General features: G+C 47.1%; 8 protein-coding genes across 8 annotated transcripts; 4 read left to right on the forward strand and 4 right to left on the reverse strand.

Annotated features, from left to right (window-relative positions):
* Positions 1-51: 51 nt before the first annotated feature.
* On the reverse strand, positions 52-1,755 carry PUMCH_004474 (uncharacterized protein; the record flags this gene model as incomplete). The annotated part of the gene is made up of 1 exon (XM_063023409.1): positions 52-1,755. One exon carries the CDS (start codon positions 1,753-1,755, stop codon positions 52-54), a length of 1,704 nt encoding a protein of 567 aa, XP_062879479.1.
* Positions 1,756-4,907: 3,152 nt separating this feature from the next.
* Positions 4,908-6,167, reverse strand: PUMCH_004475 (uncharacterized protein; the record flags this gene model as incomplete). The annotated part of the gene is made up of 1 exon (XM_063023410.1): positions 4,908-6,167. One exon carries the CDS (start codon positions 6,165-6,167, stop codon positions 4,908-4,910), a length of 1,260 nt encoding a protein of 419 aa, XP_062879480.1.
* A 2,618-nt stretch (positions 6,168-8,785) lies between these two features.
* On the forward strand, positions 8,786-10,771 carry PUMCH_004476 (uncharacterized protein; the record flags this gene model as incomplete). The annotated part of the gene is made up of 1 exon (XM_063023411.1): positions 8,786-10,771. One exon carries the CDS (start codon positions 8,786-8,788, stop codon positions 10,769-10,771), a length of 1,986 nt encoding a protein of 661 aa, XP_062879481.1.
* A 51-nt stretch (positions 10,772-10,822) lies between these two features.
* Positions 10,823-13,762, reverse strand: PUMCH_004477 (uncharacterized protein; the record flags this gene model as incomplete). The annotated part of the gene is made up of 1 exon (XM_063023412.1): positions 10,823-13,762. One exon carries the CDS (start codon positions 13,760-13,762, stop codon positions 10,823-10,825), a length of 2,940 nt encoding a protein of 979 aa, XP_062879482.1.
* A 602-nt stretch (positions 13,763-14,364) lies between these two features.
* Positions 14,365-17,379, reverse strand: PUMCH_004478 (uncharacterized protein; the record flags this gene model as incomplete). Its single annotated transcript, XM_063023413.1, has 1 exon — positions 14,365-17,379. The coding sequence occupies one exon, from the start codon at positions 17,377-17,379 to the stop codon at positions 14,365-14,367; it is 3,015 nt and encodes a 1,004-aa protein (XP_062879483.1).
* A 724-nt stretch (positions 17,380-18,103) lies between these two features.
* PUMCH_004479 (uncharacterized protein) lies at positions 18,104-18,610 on the forward strand (the record flags this gene model as incomplete). Its single annotated transcript, XM_063023414.1, has 1 exon — positions 18,104-18,610. The coding sequence occupies one exon, from the start codon at positions 18,104-18,106 to the stop codon at positions 18,608-18,610; it is 507 nt and encodes a 168-aa protein (XP_062879484.1).
* Positions 18,611-19,190: 580 nt separating this feature from the next.
* PUMCH_004480 (uncharacterized protein) lies at positions 19,191-20,402 on the forward strand (the record flags this gene model as incomplete). Its single annotated transcript, XM_063023415.1, has 1 exon — positions 19,191-20,402. One exon carries the CDS (start codon positions 19,191-19,193, stop codon positions 20,400-20,402), a length of 1,212 nt encoding a protein of 403 aa, XP_062879485.1.
* Positions 20,403-20,730: 328 nt separating this feature from the next.
* PUMCH_004481 (uncharacterized protein) lies at positions 20,731-23,649 on the forward strand (the record flags this gene model as incomplete). Its single annotated transcript, XM_063023416.1, has 1 exon — positions 20,731-23,649. One exon carries the CDS (start codon positions 20,731-20,733, stop codon positions 23,647-23,649), a length of 2,919 nt encoding a protein of 972 aa, XP_062879486.1.
* Positions 23,650-23,723: the final 74 nt, after the last annotated feature.

Here is a 23,723-nt window from a genome sequence, read left to right on the forward strand (position 1 = left end):
AGAGTATATGAAATGGAATATTAAGAAAACGTATGCAGAAAATGAGCGTCTCTAGGACAAAATCACGGACAAGATCCTGTTGAAGATAGACTTCTTAACGTTTGGATCCTCCTCTTCCCACACCTCGTTGTCGAGGTCTCTTGAGCCGGTCATGATGTCCATCTCTTCCAAAGGAACCAACCAAGCTCTCATAGTGAAAGCCTTCTTTCCGAAACCGTTGAAGTAGAAATGAGCACCCAACCAGGTCACAATGAACAAAATCACGGAAATGTAGGCAGTAAAGAAGCCGGTGGCATTGAACTGGTAGAAACAAGAGAAACCTTGGACGAAAACCAACATGAAACCCAAAATGAAAGAGTAGTATGCTTGGTAAGGCATCCAGGCGGCCTTGAATGGCAAGTCTTCTCTGGTCATGTTGTGGAACTTCAAAGCCTTCATGAATCTGATGTGGGAGAAGGAGATGTTAACCCAGGCAATCAAACCGGAAACGGCAGTGATGTTCAACAACCAGTTGAAGACAGTGGAACCACTGTTGGAAAGAACGAGGTAACCCAAAGCACCGAAAATAGCAGTCGAAAGAACGGCAACGTATGGAATACCACTCTTGGTGGCAATAAGGAAGAACTTTGGAGCAGCGCCGGCTTGAGCCAAACCGTACAAGATTCTGGAACCAGAGTAGACGTTGGAGTTGGCGGCAGAGACGACAGCCATCAAGATGACTGCGTTGAAAATACTTGGCAAAATTGGAGTACCAGAGTTTCTGATAGCAATGATGAAAGGAGAAGAGGCGGTGATGTGCTCCAGGGACTCCAAAGCTGGATCGTTGAAAGGAACCAACAAACCCATGAAGAAGACGGAGAGAACGTAGAAAATAATGATTCTCCAGATGACCTTCTTGATGGCAGCAGGAACAGTCTTTCTTGGGTTGGCGGACTCACCACAGGAGATACCGACCAACTCGACACCGGAGAAAGTGAACAAGGCGGAGATCAAAGAAGACAACCAGGCCAAGAATCTCTGGGTAGGCATGGCAGAAACGACGCCTTCCCAGGGAGCCTCGCCGTTGATGGTACCATTACCCCAAGCACCTGGGTTTCTCCAGTATCTGAAGCCAACAGGGCCACCGGCACCGGCACCACAGACCATGCACAAAGCGTAGATGATCCAGCCCATGACGGCAAGAATCTTAATACCAGCGATCCAGAACTCAATTTCACCGTAGAAACGAACAGGGAACATGTTGGAGCAGGTGATGAGAACCCAGAAAATGGTGATCCAGGCAGCCAAAGGAACGGCGGTGGTCCAGTATTGAATAACTTGGCCCACAATGGACACCTCAAGCGCGAAAGTGATGGCCCACGAGAACCAGTAGTTCCAACCGTTGGCAACACCCAAGGCTGGCGAACAGAAGCGCGCAGCGAACTGGGTGAACGAACCGGAAACAGGAATGTGGGTGGCCATCTCACCCAAGGACTGGGTGACCGAGTAGGCCAATGTGGTGATGAACATGTAGGAAATCAAGGCCAAACCAGGACCGGTGGAGATCGGACCCTTGGTGGAGATGAAAAGACCCGTACCAATGGTACCACCGAGGGCAATCATGGAAATGTGTCTTGCCTGCAAGCTTCTCTTGACCTCATTCTTGTCCTTTTCGGAGATGATGTCTTCGAAGGCCTCGGAGCTGTTGACGAAGTCGTCGGTGTCTTTGACATGGCGTTTTTCCAAGCCAATGGATCTTTCTGTGTCGGAGTTCATGGCGGCGAAATCGAGTGAGAGATCAGAAATGGAATACTTTTGCAGCGATTAAATATCGGGCGCAATGTGGGGGAGCGTCTAGTTCCTGAAACGGGAAGTTATAGCGTCCTAGCCGAGAATAGCAGTACAATGGGCACCGAGGTGGATTGTACTATGGAAACAAAGGCACAAGAAAAAAAGAAAAGAAAACGAGCAGAAAGTGCACGTCTACGCGAGGCGATATATACAAACTCCAAGCTTCAGAGTTAAACTTGAACCTGGACGGACGTATGGATATAGCAGCAGACCGGTATTTAAAGTGACAGCTATCGAAAGACGATATCGTTATCACAGACCAGATGTGGAGTCGTTTTCAGATGCCTTTAGCGACAAAGTATCGAAGTAGGTATCTGCGAGAGTAATCAAAAACCACTGGGTGGTTTTGCGAATCACTGGTGGTGGGTGATGGCAATGGAAGGACCTACCGAGCTGAAAGGCTAAACGGGCAGGAAGGACCAAACGCAAGCGAAAAAATGGGAGGGGGCAAACGGAACTAAAAGTGCAAGTGGGTGCGAAAGGGCAGACCAGCACAGAACTTTTTCTTTCTTTGTCAAGGCAAGACGGACGAAACTCGCAAGATGTTCTTGAACAAAGGATTGAGGAAAAAGAATGCCACCACGGCGAAATGGGTGCAACTTATACCTACGGCAGGTTTGAGCGATGGCGCAGTGGGCATCTCATCTCGCCCAGGTCAACTTCGGCCTTCGCTTATCTCATATGACTTCATCGCCGAAACCAATGGGGCGACAGCATATCGTGCATATGGGCAGGGCGCCGGTGTATGGGGATGCGGACGGTGTGTTTGGAAGAACCAGGGCTTGTAATCACTGGTCATTTCTCAGTACATTGGAGATCGGTACTGCAGCAAACGCACTTAATCTGCTGTGCAGCCTGCATGGTCTGTTCCAAGTGCCGTTTCCGGCAGACAGCCGGTGAAAGTGCCAGAGGCATCTCTGGGGGACAGCTAACGCCAAACGTTCAGGGAAATGCCGTTTCAGGGACGTATGCATTTGTCGAGGTGGCCGGCGTATCATGTCAACGATAGTTGTGCATTGGGTGTTGATTAGCGTATCTGCAGCCTTTCTTATGTGCGACAGGTGCGATGGGACGAAGCATTTCTTCTCACGCTCACAATGTCTGTCTCTGCGTATGGGCGTTTATTTAAGGGAGCACGGCTAATGCCTCGAAAATCACTCATTGAACAGAGGCTCGGTTTTTTGTGAAGAAAATCATGTTTGTTTTCGTCAAAGTGTTGGTCACTATGCCCAAGACTTTATTCTTACAGTAAACTACTTAAAATGCGCTGTGTTTCTTGGACTCTTGGTGCCTCAGTCTTGTCATCTGGCATCCTGGTTCTTCGCTGTCTGCGCGACTGCAGATGACCGGCGTCACACGCAGGAACAGCAGCTGACCTGATGCAGAAGCATCACCTCCATCGCAAAAGCAATACGGCATATCTATGAATTATGCGTCTATGGGCCTTGAAGGTATCACTCTTGACAACGTCAATTGTCATGATTGAGATTTGTTTCGTGTAATTGTGTGAGCCTCTGGTTGCCGCTACTAAATTCGTCTTCTCCGTTTTTTAACCTTAAACGCAATTCGTTCCACCTTATCTTCCCCCCTTTGGTTGAAAGCAGGAAGTGACTACCCTGAATTGGCCAAAGCGGATAAAAAGTGTGGGCTCGAAACTAGAATAAGGTTTGCGAAATTTGCTTGGTCCAAATTGACTCGGTTCCAATCTGTGTGTTACATTCCGTGCATCTGCTTGATATTGCGTAATTCCCGGAGTTAATTCTTGGATGTCGGGCCTCAATTAACTATTTGAAGATATTCCGGATTGATGCACCTGATGACTGACCGTAGCTATCCAATGAGACTGCTTCGACATTGATCCAGGGTGCATTATCTTTTGGTAGTTTGACGTCGTTGGTGCGCTCGGTGTTCGCTGCCGTTCCCGGACTGCTCTATCACCGCCGTGAATCAACCATCCTACAGTTCATCTTATCAAGAAGGAGCTTCATGCGTTTGGTTTTTGACTGTCGGTGTGTAGAAGCCCGGCTCAATTTGCAATGGGATTAAGGGAGCTTTCCCCGAGACTTGCCGTTGTGGTACTTGGCCTAGTGGGGGGTGATCAAGATGCGAGTTGAGTAAGCTGTTTCGAATACCCATACATCTCTTTTGAATTGCCACATTACTTTTTTGAGTTGTTTTCACGGACTACGGATTACGGATCTGGGGTTTCTGTGACGATGTAACTTCTCTGGCGAAGTAAACTCAGGATGTTTCACAAATCGACACACATTAGTACAAATTGGTCAGATAGAATTGATCAGAATCCTTGAAAATTGATTTCTTACCAATTTGGTGGTCAATGACTGAAGTGTTGCTGATGTACCCTCAGTGATCCTTAGTGTTGACGAAACAAAACCTACAGACTTCCAGAAGATCTTTTCTTGATTGCAAACCAAATACACGTAAACCCTTGGCGGCAAAAAATTCGTGCACTAACATTTCTTGTCTCGCTGCCTATTCTTTGTGTGATACCACCTTCTTTGCTCATTCTTCAAACTCCGAAAAGCAACACCCAATTTCGACAAAATCACACTCAGTCAGTGAAAAAATTAATCATGCTGGTTCAGGTAAAATTGAATCATCCATGATGACAAGTTTATGATCGCCCAATGGCAAATTCCAGGCCTTTCAAGCTAATCGCACATCTTCGTGAACCAAACTGCTAGGCAACTCATAAGGTAATAACAGCTGGACTGCCGAAATCAAGGAAAAAAAATAAAATACAAATCGAGATAAAAGCTTTTGATAGCGCCGCTAAGACAGCATATGGAGAATGGCCGTCTTGCTGTCTGACTAGATAGCCAACATGGGCTATAAATAGTGATGGTATAAATTACCTTCAAATAAAGAAAGCTATAATTAGCTCGAGGGATTTACAAAAAGAAGTTTCGCCAGATCAATCATCATTAGAAGCAAAACATGAATGGTCAGCTTGACTCAAACTCATCTACTGCATATTACATAGAAATAAAAACCACAATATAAATATTGATTTAAGGTATAAAGGAAGGACAAAAAAGAAAAAAAACCAAACTCGCCTAGTAGAAGACAAACTTACCACGGCCAGAGGTGACGGCGACGGTACATCCATCAGCACCGTTACCGTTGTAGCCACCGTTGCTGTAAACACAGTTTCCGTTCACAGAAGAGCCACCGTCAGCAACAATCTTGACGTTGAAGTTAGCAGGAGAGCGGTTGTTTGGGTTTGGAATCAAAGAAAGGTAGGCAATACCGTTGGTGTAACCGGCACCAAAGTTCAAAGGAGCCCAGTTACCAAGTCCACTTCCAGCAGAACCCCAAGCACATCCGTCTTGCTGGCTGACACCAGCGTTGTTAACGTAGTACTGAGCGGAAGTCTTCATGCCTCTCCAGTTGAAGTAGTTGTCAGAGTCGATACAGGTCAATGGCGAGGTCAGACCAGGGTTGACAATGGTTGGAATAACCATGTTCTCGGTACCTGGGTAGTCAGTTTGACAAATGGCGACACTGCTGGACAACTGGGAGGTAACCACAGCCTTGTCAACACCGGCTACACACAAGTCCTGGGCGTTCTGGTTGGTTCTGTACAAGAAACCACCCTTACAGATCAAACCACCAACGGAAACACCGTTACCTGGCTGGTTGGATGGCCATTGACTCTTGGCCATACCGGGCTTACAAGCGTAAGAACAGTAAGCGCCCTCAGTACAAGAGCCTCCAGTGGAAGTGTCGGAGTGGTAAATACCAGACCAACCGCCGTGGCCCAAGTAGTCAAGAGCAACAATACCGTTCTGGCCAGATGGGAACTGAGAACATGGGATGGTGCCATCCTGGAATGGACCGGAAGAGGAGCCAGAAGTAGAACCGGCAGAGGCAGAGGCAGAGGCCGAAGCAGAAGCAGAAGCAGAAGCCTGAGCAGAAGAAGATGTGGTGGCAGCGGCAGCACTCAGCGAGACGGCGGCGGCGGAAGAAGTGGAAGCAATCACTTGCGTGGAAGGAGTCTGGGTAGACTGGGCAGCAGGACTGGAAGAAACAGCCTGGGCAGCAGAGGAAACGGCCTGAGCGGCAGCAGAGGAGGCGGCAGAGGCCACGGAAGGAGCAGCAGCAGAGGAGGGCTGGCCAACGGCCGAGCCGGAGCCATCTACAGTGACAGTCACGTAGGCGTACTCGTACACAACCTCTCTCTTGTGTTTGTGGTGGACGTGCACTCTCTTCTCAGGGCAGTTTTCGTCATCGTCTCTCTTGACAGTAGGAGCTGCAAGAGTCACGGAGGACAAGGCCATGAAGAGAGTGGCGATGGTTGTCGGAGTCAAATTCATTGTGCTGTGGGATGAGTTAGTACTGAAGAAGGAACGACGATCGAAGTAACTCTGGCATAGGCCGATATTGGGATGGGGGAAGGAAGCGAGTGGAGCAGGCGAAACGATGCGTAATCAAAAAGTCTCTGTAGTTCGTGGCCTGGATTATCGAAGGAACACTGGGCTGGAGATATTCCGTAAGGGGGTTCTGGACGTCGCGGTGTAACCGCGAACAATTCAAAACATTCGTTTCTTGGCTGCAGGGCGGTGCGCGCATGTCTTGTCTGCAGTACACACCAGCATAGGCCAAGCCAAGATGGCCCTTGTAGTCCACAGTGGAAGGAGACGACATCGGCTGTAGGAGCGCAGTAAAAATAACACGGGCATGTTGCGCAGTCTTCGCATCGCATCGCAAGGGAAGGGAAGATTCACCTTGGACGACTGTATGCACACCCGCGTCATTTAGTTGCGGAACCGCAGACGAAGCCAGGCTGGCTCATTTCCAGATATAGAACACGAGCCAGGTACCATTGAGTAGACAATATTGCGGCAAAATTATTGAAAATTGCAACAAAATTGTAGACACAAATTTCTCTCCCGAACACACAGGCCCTGCAAACTAAAATTGAAATAGATTCTTCGTAAAGCACTGATCTCATTTGATGAGTTCCCAAACCGATGGCTCGTAAACAGCGATGCGCAGATCCTCCCTCATCGGTCGGAGCACTGCAGAGAACACAGGCGCGATGCGCCGTGTGGCAGTGTCTGCAGGATACCCAAGGAGTCAGCCGATGCAGATACCAAGAATCTATAGGAAAATTAGAGGCAGAATGGTGGGCCAGGGCCATAGAAGTATTTTTAACGAAGGGGCAAAACAGGGCCAATTGAGAAATTGAAGTTTGCAGCAGCGAAATCGAAAGAACCAACGTGAACGAGAGGATTATCAAGTGTGACAGTTGGATGCCGAGCGCGAATATCAAAACACCCCAAGAAATGGGAAGTAAACAAACATGAGCAGAAGCAACAAACAACAGGAAGAAGAAACGAATGACCACAAAAACAAAAAAAATGAAAAACTAAAAACAACAACCCAAAAATCAATTTGAGTTTGAAGTCCCTTCCATTTTTTTTTTACCGCTCTACGCTTCACTCTGCATCACTCCTTACTTCTCAATCATGCAGCCACCATGTTTCAGATAACCACCAACGGGTGTTTCGCAGCCCTCCAGCTATCGCACTAAAACGCTCAGTGAACGAGCCCAGAACCCATGGCCGCCGTCCAATCATCCAATCCAGAGCTGGAATTGAATTCCACCTGCCCGAAGTGCAAACGCCCGCAGGTGCATGCGGCTCACCCAGACCTCCGTAGGGCAAAAAAGGGGACTAAAGTCTCCACTTACGATACCCAATACGGACGCCCGAATGAAACGATATCAACACATTTGAGATGAGCGCTCGCTATCCAGGAAGTTCTTTTATGGTGTGATCGAACCGCCACCGCTACATTCACATCCACGTTCACGTTGACAATGCGGATGAAACTCGAAAAAAAAAAGAAGACGAGTTCGCCGCTCAGTTCACGATCCTTTCTATTCTATGTCCACAGGCTTCATTCAGAATCGAGCTCCAATGTCAAAACCAAAACTAGGCTTGTTTCACATTTCAAAATCGAAAAATCCAGTTACACAATATCGGTGAAGAAAATTCCATACATACGTCAATAGGGCCAACACAAAGGGGTCTAACTAAGGAGTTTAAAAGGAATGACAGGTTAAACCAAGGAGTGTAGTGTGGGAACTATGAGGAGCAAAAAGACGGTGCGAACGGGGGTTATATATGTTTGTTTGGCGATAGACGCCGGAATGATGAAAGTGCGAGGGGCCTGCAGCGGCACTCTGCACGAGTATCTTTATTTCGGCGCGGGTGCAGTATAGCGCTGCACATGGACACCCACACTGTTCACAACCCGTCTACACACAGTCCGCTCATGCATCCGCGCCCCTGACCTTGCAGCCGTTGCCTACCTCAAACAGCACACGTTCAGCCATGAAAATGGGGTCAACCAGGAGAAATCGCCTGTTTGCTAAAGAGACTATTATGTAGGTGTATTGTTTCGGAAGGGGTCATGGACCAGCCACAATTGGATTCTTTGGCCGATTTTGGATGGTGAGGGCCCTCTTTTGATCCCCATTGGTATACTTTCAGTGAGTATCTGTGTGCACCTTTAATCTCTAATTGTGTGGCCTTCAGATCTCTATCAATGATGAATATCCCTGATGATCATCTCTGGAGAAATGAAGACGCGAATTTGGTGAATGACCCTGGGCTGACCTAAAATGACTAGACATTCTCTCCTCAGCCTCTACCTCCCTTGTCCACTTGACCCCTTACCCCCTTCTTAACTTTTGTGTTGACTACCTATGATCTCTCCCTACAGTGGTTGAAAGGTGTAACGGCGTGCCTGCAGGACCCACCTGATGACAGGTATTCCCAAGAGTTGCACCTACCCCTGGGAGGTAAATTCCGATCTGGATCGTGGACCCCAAGAAATCACGCGCCGGTCTGCTTTTCTTGTCGTTTCCAAATGTGCAACGGTGTGACCATGTCGAGGTTCTCTCCACATCTCCCCAGATCAGGCGATGTGCACCCGTGCCTCCCGGCGATGCTCATCGGATCTGATAGAGGCATCTCCAGACTGGATCTTATCTGATATACTTAAAATGGACACCACGGCGGCTGGAAATTCCGAGATTGCGCCAATGGTGAATCTAGATGCACCGGTCCAGACCGGGTCTCCAGAGATTGCAGCAGCTCCAGAACCCGTCAATTCAGAGCATGCAGTTGAGTCTGCTCAGAACATAAGTCCTGAAAAATCGGACTTGGCGGGAGCTGAAAATGGCGATAATACTGCTCAAACAAAGGGAGATGGTCTAGAATCTCTGGAGCTGAAAATGACCCCTCAGGACCCATCACCGGCTGAGACAGAAGGCTCATCGAAACCCACAGAGGACACAATAAACGACTTTATCAGCGGAAACGCCAAACCTGATGATATCGGCTCTTTCCTGGATGACGACATATCAATTGAAGAATCTGACCTGGAGCCATCAAACCCAGGCGAGAATGCGAAGTCTCTCGATATCATAATTGATACCGAGGGCGACAAAACTGACAAACAAGCACCAGTAAATGACGAAGACTCCGATTCCGAGTCATCGTCGTCTTCGTCTTCGGACTCGGATTCTGAGAGCGATGGCTCAGATGATTCTGATGAGGAAGACGGTGCAGAGGTCGATATCGATGAAGGCCTAGACTTGGAAGAGGAAGATACAGTCACTGGACCCATCATTTCGAAAAACGAGATCAAAGAGGAGGCGCCAACGCTTCCCGACGACTATGAAGTCCCTGCTAATGCTCCCTTGGAGTACGTTGGCGATGTCATTGGTCTTGTTGAGCAGAGTGTGATCATTCGCGCCAATACTTCCGGAGAGTTCAGAGTTCTCAAAGAGAACTCAATTTTGTGCTTCGAAGACAGACTGCTTCTTGGCCCTCTTTATGAAGTCTTTGGAAGACTCCAGGCACCCAACTATAGAGTCAAATTCAACTCCGATGAAGAACTTCAAAAGCACAAAGATAAGAAAAAGTGCAAGGTTTTCTATGTGGTTCCGGAATCGCAGTTTGTATACACTGACAGCATCAAGAAGCTCAAAGGAACAGATGCAAGTAATTGCCACGATGAGGAGCTTCCAGAGGAAGAGCAGGACTTTTCCGATGACGAGCGAGAGCTAGAGGCCAAGCAAGCAAAGCTGCGTAAAAAGAAGCAAAATAAGGCTGCTAGCCTCGAAAAGGGCGAGAGCTCACATAAGAGTGGTCCTCCGAATAAGAAGCATGCTTCTGCTCAAGCGCAAAACACTTTTACCTCTTATGGCTTCAATCAAGGTCAACCTACGACACAAAGTGCACCACACCAAAACATACCCATGCCTCGCAACCCACCGCCAGTCGTTCAGGGACAACAAGGATCGTTGGATTACAGTTCTGGTGCTACAAAACCTGCTCCGCAAATTCAACCAGAGCAGACTCAGCAACTGAGCGCTTATCCCTCAAATCCATACGGTGTACCATTCAACCAAGTTCAGGCCTCATATGCTCAGAATTATGGCCAAAACTATCCACAGCCCAACATGCAAGTTCAGCAAGGTATGTGGAATCAAAACCAGTACGCCCAGGTTCCTCAAGGAGTACAGATGCCTTACAATCAGCAACAGTTTGCCTACAACAATCAAATGTATCAACAGCCTCAGCAACAATTCTACCCCAACCAGTATTACGCTCCTAATCACCACCCATCAAACCAACATTACATGCAAAATATGAGCGGAACACAACCAAATTTGGTCCACCAGAGTAGCGCTGGTCAACCAATCAATCAATACCAATACTATGGCCAAGCCGCTCCGCAGCAATATGGCCAAGCACAAAACGTACAGAATCAAAACGCACAAATGTACCCACAGATGCAACAGCCTCAAACGCAAAAGGCTCCAGAACAAAACAATGCAGCTCTCAAACAACTTCAACAATTGGTGGCTAGTAAGTTGAACGGAGAGCAGCAAAAAGAGTAGTTCTATCAGAACGAATTTTATTATAGATTTGGTATAATACACACGACATGACTATTTGAGAAGGCTTTGTGCTCGCTGAGCATGTTGTAAAGATGCATTTGGGAACCCAGCTAAACGGGCGATTTCAATTGCATATGATCTATCACTGATTCCAGGTTGCAAGTGGAAGTCGAAAGTTAAGACTCCATTTTTGTTTGCAACAGTACTTTTGAAAAAACGAAAGGGGGTTCGATCGACATTGTCATCTTTGAGTAATTTTGTCAATTCCGAACCGTAATGGGTCGCAAACAAGGTCCGACAATTGATGTCTTCTGCAAGCGATAGGAGTGTAGCATATGCAATCGCTAATCCCTCCTTACCACTCGTTCCTCTTCCAATTTCATCGACAATTGCCAATGAGCGAGGAGTTGCGTTGTTCAAGATATTGCTTGTTTCCTTCATTTCCACCATGAAGGTGCTTAGGTCACTGAAGAGATCATCGGAAGCACCTATCCTGGTAAACAAGCGATCAACAACACCCAAGTGCGCAGACTCCGCAGGTACAAATGAGCCCATTTGGGCGAGAATCACGATGAGCGCATTCTGACGGAGAAACGTGCTTTTACCACCCATGTTGGGACCCAGGATAACCCATATATTTCCATCTGCGCCAAGGTTGGTTTCGTTTGGGACAAACATCAGCGAGTTGTCCTTCAAATTGGCTTCAACTACTGGGTGTCGACCGCTAGTGATTTCCAAGACTGGGCGATCGCTGAACGTGGGACGCACCCAATTATTCTCCTGGGCGGCTTTGGCAAACGATGACAATATATCCAACATATCGGAGCAGCGACTGGCATTTCGAATTTCGACAACTCGTGCTAACACTTCGACTCGTAAACCTTCGATGATTTTCCTCTCATAACTGAGAATTCTGTTCGTGAGCATTTCTCGCTTTTCCATGTGTTCGGCCCAGTGGTTTGGCTTCACAATCGCCATTGTTTTTTTCTTCTCAAGAATTTGAAACTTCTTCGTTTCGAGGATGTTTTTGCAAACAGTAGACAACTGCTTCAGTCCACATTGGACGGTGATGACATGATAGTGCTTGCCCACCTTGTCTTTCTTTGCAGCGAAGCCCTTTCCGTCAGCGGAACGAGCAATCTGATGAAGAGTATCGAAAATTTCTGCTTCGCAGCTCTGAACCTCTTCAAGCTCTTCGTGCAAAGCAGCCAACTCATCGTCATAATCCTTTCTAACCAAAAAAGTGACGGACTGAGCAGTATTTGAATCGTCCGACAGATCAGACTGGTACATGTCCTCAAGTCTTCCTTTGTTCTCAATAGCTGAAATGAGCTGTTCCTCCAAACTCAGTTCCTTCTCAACCGAGACTTTCGGTCTTTTAGGAGGTTCGGAGATCGAAATTATCGAAGCAATTTTCCTAGTGACATCAGCAGGGATCTTGAAATTAGCAAGAAATTCATCAACAAGAAGAACATCATTGGGGTCTGTCAAAGACTGTCTAGCTTCGGCGAGAATATCGTGGAGGTGCTGTAGTTTGTGAAGGCCATCAGAGATGCTCTGTAAATGATTGGGTGCGGATCCGGTTTTGAGAGCGAGCTTTTGTAGAGCTCTGGCAAAATCGTTGACGTCTCTAAGAACGTTTGTCACTTGTAGGCGAAGCAATTGGTTATTTTTGAAAAGCGCCACATACTCCTGACGTTTGACCAACTCTTGCACATCGAGCAAAGGCAGATTGATCCACTGATTCAAGAGTCTTGTACCTGACTGAGTGACGGTGTGTTTAATGACCAGCCACAAAGTACCGGTGACTGAAGTAGTGCCAAACGTCGATCTTGCAGAGAGTTCCAAAGCCTCTCTAGTTCTGGGATCCATGGATAAATATTTTTCGTTGACAAAGCGGGTTGGGATTTCAAGCGATAGTTGGCGGTCCGGAAGGTTATAGGTCATATAGGAAAGTATCAAGTTCATTGCAGCCTCTTCTCTCACAGAAATCAGTTCTACGAATTTACGAACCACAGCTGCGTCCAGCGCAAGCTTCAATTTTTGATCCATGTATCTCACCTTATGGTATCTCACGAAGTATCTCTTCAAATCGGCGGTTTTCTCGATGGCAGAGAGTTGACCTTGAAGGTCTTTGGAGAGGATGATCTCGCTCGGGCTGATTCTCCGGAGATCACTGGCTAGATCTGAAAGCGTCGTCTGCTGGATGTAAAACTCACCCACAGACACGTCCGCCCACAGGAGACCTATGGGAAGATCAGGATCTAGCGCGATGTTTGAGTTGGGAGGGATAGAGATGGCTACCAAGTAGTTGTTCTTGGTGAAATTCATGAAAGACTCGTCGACAAGCGTGCCGGGCGACACAATTCTCGACACTTTTCTGTGTTTGAGATCGGTATCGGTGCGCACAGTATTGTACTGGTCAATTATAGCTACATTGAGTTGGAGATCTTGGACGATCGTTTTTACGTTTTTCTGCAACTGGCTGAGCGGGAATCCCGCCATGGGCACCGCATGGTTCGTGGTCTGCCGCGTGGCGACCTTGATGCCCAACTTCGGCGCAATTAACGTTGCTTGTTCGAAATACAATTCGTAGAAACTACCGACTTGTACGAGACACACATTGCCCTTGTTCTCGTTCATGAGCGACCGGATGGAGGAGTACAATGGCGTCAATGCGTTTTGTTTCGTTTGGCCGCCTCGATCCCACGACGGGCATATCTTTTCTTGATCTGTTTCAGTAGTGGAGTTATCGGCGATACCGGAGTCATTAATGGACAAAAGAGGGTCAGGTTTGGATATCGCAATGCTGGCATATTGAGAATTCTTCCGGATCTTGGCTGTAGGCGATGGGGCCCTTGTGGTCCTATCAACTTCAGATCTGGAGTTTTGAAGAAGACTGAAAAATACGCGTGGTGATAGCAGGGGACCCCGGACCAATGGCAAAGATGCAGATTTCAAATGTAGAGATGTTATACGTGGCCTCATCATATGCGAAAATTGGTGGGGGTATGCATTTGGGGGAATGGTGTGCTTATATATGTTTCAGATCAAGGCTAGACGCAGATCCAGATGGTGTAGATCACCTATACAGTTTATTGTGGGAAGGGGCTCGATTATATAGGAGGAGGATAGAAATTGTCTTATAAATTAAATAAAAATTGTATTTTGATGTGATAATTTGCAAGGCTCAAGTGTTTTCGAGGACTATTTGTACTTCACTCTTTTGTCAAGAAACACAGTCTTTTTGGCGCAAAGAGGGTAAGACAGAATTGCAAGTCGAAAAATTTACGTAACATTTTTTTAGCCAACGTAATATGAATCCAATGGGATGTCTTTCTTTTTGCTACGTGTGAAGATTGGCAATTGTGCATATGTATTGCAAAGGAACAGATCGATGGCATTCTTGAGTAAAAGGAAATGAGCGAGAATGGACTTCTCGAGCCTCAATTCGATTCTTGTGCAATGTTTCACGTTGGATTCTGGCGCGCTACATATCTCCTGCCACTTACCCAATCCACCCGAATTCAAATATTATCAATTAATTAAGTTAAAATACATGTCATGAATACTCTTCTCATAAAACGACAATCTCAATTCAAATAACCCTTGCAGCCCGGCGCGCCACACAAACACCGGATTCTCTCGTCGTCATTAGTCTCTCTCTCAAATTTGTAATCGTATGTCAACTCTTCGTTCGCTTCAATGTCCCTCAAGGCATAGATGACAATACGCTTCTTACCTTCAACCTTAATAATTTTGGCCGTGCAACTTGGGTTGCAGCAATGATTGATGAACCGAGCAATACCTCCCTTCTTGGTGGCATCGATGACAATGTTCTCGTCAATTCTAAACAAGTACGAAGATCCAATACCTGTCCTCAAATAACTCTTTTCTCTGTGTTCAGCAACCTGCTGGCGAATGCTTTCACCCACATATTCTATAATCATTTCCTTCGCAGCGATGGGCTCAAGTGCATACAATCCCCAGTTGTGGATAGCTGACCGCGCAAAAGATACTGGCTTTTTTCTTTTGTTCAAAGCATTGAGGTTCAAAATATCAGACTCGGTACTCAAAATTTGCTTTTGAGCACTGATGTCGGCTGCAAATCTTCTGTTGTTTGCTCTGTTCACTCTAGAGCTATGCAAGTTTGCACTATTATTTGTAGCGGTACCATTGCCTTGATTACCACTTTCTTCGTAGTCATGCTGCACCGTTTTAAGTGGCTTGTGTACTTTTCTTCTATGAGGAAGATACTCAATTTTGTCTGCATCCAAGATCTTTCTGAATCCCTCACTTTTGAAAGAACCAGTAGAGCATTCAAGATGATCGCTAAGTATTCCAATGTATTCTTCCTCGGATACAATAGCTCCTGCAGCTCTTCTTTTCTGTTTCCATGCCCAATATTCAGGGTGTTTCACAGATGACAATTCAGTGTCTGCGAGAAGCTTCCGTGCTAATTGCAAATCTTCATCGTCGCGCAAAGTCTCCTGCAATCTAGTCAAATCAAACACAGTACCAGCCTGTGGTTCGATCTCTTCATACACTGGTTGTGGAATAGTAGTTTCTGTGGCACAATATCTCGAATCAATCTTCGATTCTGATACATCGCCAGGTGCAATATCCAATTCTGTTGTTTCCTCTTCATATGCTAAGGTCTCGTTGAGTCGAGATTTCTTTGTTTTAGGATACTCCTCTTCCGTAGTCAATGGAGACTCAATATCACGTTTCAAGGATGGAAGAGGGGTGGCGGACCTGCTCAGCTCATCATCATCAGATTCTTCAGAATCCTCATCATCAAAATTGAGTGCAGCTTGCATTGGAAATAGATTCTTGCGCGTTTTGCGATTGTCGAAACGAGATCCTTGCTTTCTAACGAAGCTGGGTAGTGATGAATTTCTCTCTTCACGTTTGCTGTCGAAGTATGAAAAAGGCATAGTCGAATTCTGAGGAGCTTTGCTCAATTTTTCTTGATACTCCGCTTCACGCTGTTTCTCTTTCTCCTTTTCTTTCTCTCGAAGTTCGTTCATAAGTTCCGGATACTTATCAGGAATAAGAAGATCTAGGATCATTGGTGCGATGATACGCTCTCGAATATCTTTGGCTAGGAATAGCTGGAAGTCGTCTACCAACAAGTTAATAGCGTCATCCAAGATTTGATTACTCCTTGCATTTGTCATCTTGTTTGCCTGAGCACTCGTATCGTCGTAGTTTTGAGGGACACAAAGATCCATGTTCAATTTGAAGTCGAAGAACCGTGCGCCATCTTCATTGCGGAAACATCTATCGCATTCCTTGAGAGAGTTGAAAACAATGAAGTAGCCAGACTTATCTACCAAGACTCTGGTCCAGTCATACTTGATGAGGAAATTCTTGATTTCTTGAGATGAGATCTTTCTGGTAGGAACGTCATGGTCATCGATGTAAATGAAGGGTCTGTCTTTTACGTACTTGGCGAGATCTTGAGGTAGAAAACAACCTTCCTCGACAGCACTGCCTCTGGAGCGTGCACGAGTAGTGGTATTAGGCTTCGGAAGACTCACCTTGGCCGGAGCAGGTTGGTTTTGTGGAAGCGCGGGGGCCTCGACCGGGAGCTCCTTGCGCTCCTGGGACTTTTTGTACTCCAAACGTTCTTTTTCCATGGCCTCGCGCCGTTTCCGTTCTTTGCGCAAATAATCCTGCGCGATTTTCATCTTGGTGTTGAGGATTCTCCGGTCGTTGTCGACAACCGCAGCTTTCAACTCCACACCGTCCACCTTGGGATGTTCGTCGTTGACTTGCTTCACAAAGTTGCGCGCGATCATCAGGGCAATCTCCAAGGAGCCCTGGAATGCAAACGTCGCGATGCCGAGAGGCACCGCATTGACGGGATCGTTATAGAACTTGACGTCGCGCACGGAGTGGCCGAACGACTCCAAGAAGTTGATGAGATACGGCTCGTTCACGGACGACGGTAGCTTCCACAACACCAACTCGCACGGAGGCGGCGCGCCCAACGAATCTTTGTCGTACACAAATCGCGTTTGCGGGAGAAGCTTGAATGGCATCTTCTTGGACTTCATGTCTGGTTTATGGTGATACTGCTGCAAGCCAAGTTTGATTCTAGGATCGGCGGGCGGCGAGCCCGAGCCCGAGCCCAAGCCATGCGCCGTCTGGAATACTATTTTTTTATGTTTGGTTCTACGTTCCGTTTTACTTAGAGACAGATCCAACTCCGGATCATACACCACCCGATAATTTTTCAGCAAGTCAACAGCACTCGCGGACAGTAGCCGCAGCAAGTACTCGGAGCTATGCATCTGGAGATCAAATCTCGCGTTCTGGGGATTCACCCCGGTAGTGGCATCGGTGCCAGTTTGAGGGTACGATTCGGGCACAAACGGGTCCAATTTGCCCAGAGAAAAAGAGCCGTTGCGGTCAGACTCGGCAGAATATGAACTACGTGGTCCCCCAGGATTAGATGCCCGTTCTTCACGGAAAAAAGCGCCGTTTCCATGGCTTTTCCGGTACTTGTCTTCTCTGTGGTGGGAGCTGGCGCCGCGGGGCGCGTCGAACTTGGCCGGCCGGTGCCGAGGTCGGTGTCCAACGTCGTGTCTGTGGAAAGACATGGCAGAACGAAGGAATGGGGCTAGGGGGTGGTAGCGTGGAATATATGGGGTGGGAAGGAATCTTTATCTGAGTCGCGTGGAGTGTGTGGAAGAAGTGTGGAGCGGGAATGGGAGAGAGTTGGTATGGGGATAATGGCACCTAGGCAACTATTTCCGTTGTTATAGAATTTTTTTTAAAGGAAGCATTTGTGTTTCTTTGGTTTACGGTTTTTGTTGGAAAGGAGGTGGTCATTGGTTTGTGTAGTTGGTGTTAGTTAGTGGTTGGGTCCAGTTATAGGCATAGACAATGGTGACTGCGATGGGGGTGGATCTCACTCGACTGAAGTCAAAAAACGATTCAATTATTTTCATTTTTTTAGTTGACGCAATGTTTGACGCATGTGAGTGGCCACTGATATGGTATCCGGCGTCCATTCATCAATGGTCACAAGACACCTCTCGTAGTCATCGATGTTCACGATGATCCATAGTTAATCTTAGTGAATATTCCATTTTCTATACACTGTCGTCATTGACATCACATCTTCTGTCTCCTTCTGTCTCATTTATCTGTTCTTTATTTCTTTTATATTTCTTCGTTGTCTCTTGTCTCCCTTCTGTATTCGTCTCCCTCTGTGTCTGCCTGTCTCGTCTATCTATACTTCTACCCTAATTTTCATTCTGCAGAATAAAAATACATCGCAAAAATATATCAGAGACAGCGCAATCGCCCGGGAGCTGTATTATGCGGTGCGAATGTCGACGCCTACTTGGTTCTGATGTGCTTCAACTTACCCTCGGAGTGCACGAAGTTGTTGGCATACTCCTTCCTTCTGAAGTGTCTAACCTTGGGCTCCTGAACATAGAAACTCCAGCCCTGGCCCTCGGCAAAACGAACAGCCGCATCCTTGGTGTCAAACTTCATGATGGTGCCCTGCAAAGCGTCTGCACTACCCTGGTATCCCATCAAGTCGTTCTCCCAACGGTTGCCCTTGCCCAAAACGTCCCAGTCCAACTTCCAGAAGGTGGCGTTGTGGGTACCGGACTGGGTGGCCGGCTTGGACTCTCTGAATATACGGACCACTCTTTCGGTGGTCATTTCTTTGGGAGCACCGGAGATGAGCTCTTTTTGCAACTCCAGGTACACGACGGCTTCCTTGGCCAAAACAGGGGCCGTGCTCAACGAGCGGACGGCCGAGGGAGCTCTGAAAAGGCTTCTGGAGAACATGGTGGTGGGGTCAAACGGAGGTGATTACTAGTGGAGCTGTGGTTGGTTGGATTGGTGCGGTGGGAGGTCTGGGTGTGGGCAGGACTGGGTAGAGGAGGAAGTAATAATTAGGAGGGTTGATTTTTGTGGAAGTGGATGGAAATGGATGGGATTGAAATTTTTGAAAGAAACTTGATTTCTTTTTATTCTGTTCATGTTCTGAATTATGTGGTGGGTTGTGGTGAATGGTTGTAATTGAGTGAACAATTGATTGTTACCTAGTGCAGCTACATGTATATCACAAAAGAAAAGTAAATGTTAGTCAAGTAATTCATTATCACTTCATAAAGTCTTCAAATTATATCAATTCCTCATTTTGTATATACTGTTCCATCGCTCAATTGTTCAGATCAAGTGTCACATCTATCCACAAGGAATACCCATAGAACAACAGAAGTGTATTACAACACCGGATCTAAAACTACACAAATCCTTTCAAAACTCAATTTCAATATTCCATTCTCTTTCCCATCTCCTTCCTTTACAAAATTACACCAATTGACATCATTTCTCCATACATACCTACCACTAACCACCACCAACACTCTCCCTCCAATTGTAGCCCATGAACAGACTCCAATTGAACCAGTCGCTCAAAGACGTTCTCCCGACGCACTCCGGAGATTACCCTCCGCAGCTAGTCGCCTATACGGACTCGTTGTACCAGCTCAGTCTCCAGAAGATCCCATCTCTTCCCCACAAAGCAGACGTCGCCAGATACCACTTGTGTGCATTTTTGGCCGTCGAGAAATATAAAGAGCGGCTTTCGCTCCCGGCCCCGCTGCTGCAGAAGATCCCGTTGCAGCCAAGATTGGTGGAGAAGGTCCTCACCGATCTAGAACAGAAGGTGGTGATAGGATGTGCGTCGCCCGTTTGTACGCCCACAAAACCAACGCTCCTGCCGTCCAAACGGTCCTATGTGCCTGGCACCAGCTCGCCGTTGAAAAAGCTCCAGAAATTGGCTTCCGATGGCAGTCCCAGTGGACCGCCAAAGGAGACACCATTTACTGCCAAATTAAAGGCGCTTCGTGACGAAGACTCGCCATTCAATGTAAAAAACGGTAGTTCTGCATCTTTAAAGCCAAATGTCAAGTCTGAAGTGGCCAGTAGCCCGCTCAGAACCCCGAAAAACAGTCCTAGAAAGACAGGTGTTGGCCGTAGTCCGCTCAAGTCGCCCTCCAAGTCGCCTTCCAAAACACCGCTTTCGAGTCCCAGCAAGCCGCGGTACGTGCGCGATATCACTGTCGCGGACTTCATTTCTTTCGCCAATAACTTCTATATCCCTGCGTCTGTGACGCCTCGCATCCTAGACACGTTTCTCCGGGAGCAGCATAAATTCTTAAAGAAAAACGATTGGCTTCTTGCGTGCGGACTCATTCACGCGGCCTATATTCGCATTAACCATCGCCTTCTCCAGAGCACCTTGGGCCGCAAGACCCAGTTCCAGGACCAGCTCTTCCAATACCAAAAAGGCGGATTGATGAAGGCCAACATGATCAACTGGCTCAACATCACCGAAGAGTCCGTGAAAAACGAGCCCTGGGCCATTGACTTGGAATTGAAGTACGTCCACAACGACTGGTCCAAGAACGACACCACGCAAGAGCGCGAGATCCAGGCCAAAATCGGACCCGGCTGGGAAATCTATCTGATGTTTGGCTCCATGATTAATCCGTCCGTGATGCTCGACACACCATCTCAGGTTGAGTACTACAATGTCTGGACTAGCAGGGTCTACGAGAAATTGAAAAGTATTCTGAAACAAGAGGAACTGTGAACAAAATTGAAAGGATAATTCTCGCACCGAACAAAGCACCATCACTCCCCATCCCCAGCTCCTCAATTTTTTCCCTCCTGGCCAATGTCTCAATTCACCCCAGGTCGATTTGCAACCACCCCGTCCTTCCTGCAGGACCAGAGATGGATTTTTTTCAGATCTAGTGATACATATAACCCCAGAAGGGCAAGTGGTCGTATTCATCGAGTGGCAAAAAATAGACCCCTCATCCTTTTTTTAATCACAGATTCTGCTTTGGCTTACCGCACCAAACCGCACTTTTCTGTTTCTAGTTGCATTTCTTTCCTAGCATCACCTATCATTTGTCATGAAGAGACAAGCATCCAACGGGACTTTGGACGCTCCCACATATAAAAAACCCTTGATTGAAGATGAGGACATGTCTTCCAGCGAGTCCGAGTCCTCTCTTCCAATTTTCGAGGTTCCTGGCGAGAACAGCACCAGATGGAGTAACACCATCACCAGTGTCATTAAAAGCGTAGTGTCCATCCATTTCAGCAATATCACCAATTTCGACACCGAGACATGTGTCACCAGTGAAGCGACTGGTTTTGTTGTTGATGCCGAGAGAGGAATAATTCTCACGAACCGTCATGTTGTAGGACCTGGCCCATTCGTTGGATATGCCGTGTTCGACAACCACGAAGAGGCCGTCGTGAAGCCAATCTACAGAGACCCCATCCACGATTTCGGCTTTTTGCAATTCAACCCCAAAGATATCAAGTACATCACCGTGTCGGAGCTCAGCTTGAGACCCGACTTGGCCAAGGTGGGCACCGAGATCAGAGTCGTGGGTAACGATGCTGGTGAGAAACTTTCCATTTTGGCCGGTTTCATCTCTCGTTTGGACAGAAACGCACCATTTTATGGTTCCATGATGTACAATGACTTCAATACCGAGTACATTCAAGCCGCTGCTAGTGCATCCGGAGGTTCTTCCGGTTCCCCGGTCGTCAACGAACACGGAGAAGCTGTTGCATTACAAGCTGGTGGCTCTACAGAAGCTTCCACAGATTTCTTCCTTCCCGTATCGAGGCCTCTCCGTGCTTTGAAGTGCATCCAGGAGTCTCAACCCATCACTAGAGGTGATATCCAAGTTGAATGGCTCTTATTGCCGTTTGATGAGTGTAGAAGATTGGGCTTGACTCCAGAAGCCGAGGCCGCCGCAAGAGAGTTGTTTCCTGACAAGTCTGGCCTTTTGGTGTGTGAGATGGTCATTCCACAAGGCCCAGCAGATGGCTTACTTAAGGAGGGTGATATTTTGATCTCTGTCAATGGTGAGCCTATCCCAACATTTATCAGACTTGACGAGATTTTGGATGACAACGTTGGCAAACCATTGGAGTTTGTTCTTCAGCGCGGAGGTCAAGACTTGAACGTTACTATCACCATCGGCGACTTGCATGCTATCACCCCAAACAGATTCGTCAACGTCGCCGGTGCCTCTTTCAACGACTTGTCATACCAACTTGCCAAGTGTTACTGCATCCCAGTAAAGGGTGTTTACGTCAATGACGCATCTGGAACCTTTGATTTCAATAACCAGGACAAGAACGGATGGATCTTGGACAAAATTGACAACAAGCCAACCCCCGACTTGGACACTTTCATCGAGGTTATGAAAGGCATCCCTGATCGTCAAAAGGTCACGGTTTTGTTCCGTCATTTGTCGGACTTGCATTCCAAAAACGGATGTGTCAACCATGTTGAAAGACATTGGCAGTCAGAATTCCGCATGGCCACCAGAAACGATGAAACGGGTCTTTGGGATTTCAAGTCGATTCAAGAAGAGCCTTTGCCACCTTTAGAATTGACTGCACAAAATGCTAAGTTTGTGGACATTCCATTGAACGATAAGAGCAAGGCAGCATGCACAAAGCTCTCCAGATCCTTCGTTCAAGTGAGAACAATCTGCCCAATTCCTGTGGATAGTTTCCCATTCAGCAAAGATGCCGGTTACGGTGTTATCGTCGACGCAGAGAACGGTTATGTCTTAGTCTCTCGTCGTTATGTTCCACATGATGTCTGCGACATTTACCTTGTGTTTGCCGAGTCAGTCGACATTCCCGGTAAGGTTGTCTTCTTGCATCCAAACTTGAACTATGCTATCGTCAAGTATGATCCATCATTAGTTGTGGCTGATATTATGACCCCCAAGCTAGCTGACCAACCATTGAAAAGAGGAGACAGATCCTTCTTCGTTGGTTACAACTATAGATTCAGAATTGTCACAGATGACGTCTCTGTCAGCTCGGTAGTCTCCCTCAACATTGCGGCTAACAACCTTAGCCCTCGATACAGGGGAACCAACTTGGAGTGTGTCTTGTTGGACAGCAAGATCGCCCAAGAATGTGACACCGGAATGTTAGTTGATGATGACGGCACCTTGAGAGCCTTTTGGTTGACTTATCTTGCCGAGCAAAGCTGCGGCTCCATGAACAATATCATGTATAGAATGGCCTTGGATGTTACTGATGTACAGAACGTCATCCAAAGATTGAAACAACAGAAAAGCCTTGAACCGTTGAGAATCCTCGAAGCCGAGTTCACTGTCATCACTGTCTTGCTGGCCAGAACCAGAGGTGTTCCGAAAGAATGGATTGACAGATTCGAAGAGGAATCCGAGGACCAAGTCAAAATACTATCTGTGCAAAGGGTTTCTGCACCCATCCGCCCAGAAGACAAGTCGCCGTTGAAATTTGGTGATATTGTCTTGACTGTCAACGACAAGTTAGTCACCAGTATGAGGGATTTGAGTGCAATGTATACCAAGGAGACGCTCACCTTCCAGATTGTCAGAGATCTGGAGGTGTTGCAACTCGAGGTGCCCACTGTCGACACCACCAGCATTGACACTTCTCGCGTTTTGTTCTGGTGTGGCGCTTTGATCCAAGAACCTCACAACGCTGTCCACCAATTGATGGAGACCATTCCATCGCGTGTGTACGTGACTAGAAAAAACCCAGGTGGTCCAATGGCGCAGTATGGTATTCTGACCAGTGTGTTCGTTACGCATGTCAACGACCAAGAGACTCCGGATTTGGAGAGCTTCATCAGAATCACTGACTCGATTCCTGACAACACCTACGTCAAGTTGAGATTGGTTTCATTTGATCATGTGCCTGGAGCCATTTCCATGAAGACAAACTACCACTACTTCCCTACCCAAGAGTTGAAGAAGAATGCGAACGGAGAATGGGACGAAGTCAAGCATTCATCTGACTAAATAGATACAAACATAATAGAAATCTCATGCTAAACGATCGAAATGTAGACTGTGATGCACCACTTTGGTGACAA

This window comes from Australozyma saopauloensis, chromosome 5 (genome assembly GCF_035610405.1).
Source record: "Australozyma saopauloensis chromosome 5, complete sequence".
NCBI classification, from domain to species: Eukaryota; Fungi; Ascomycota; class Pichiomycetes; order Serinales; family Metschnikowiaceae; genus Australozyma; species Australozyma saopauloensis.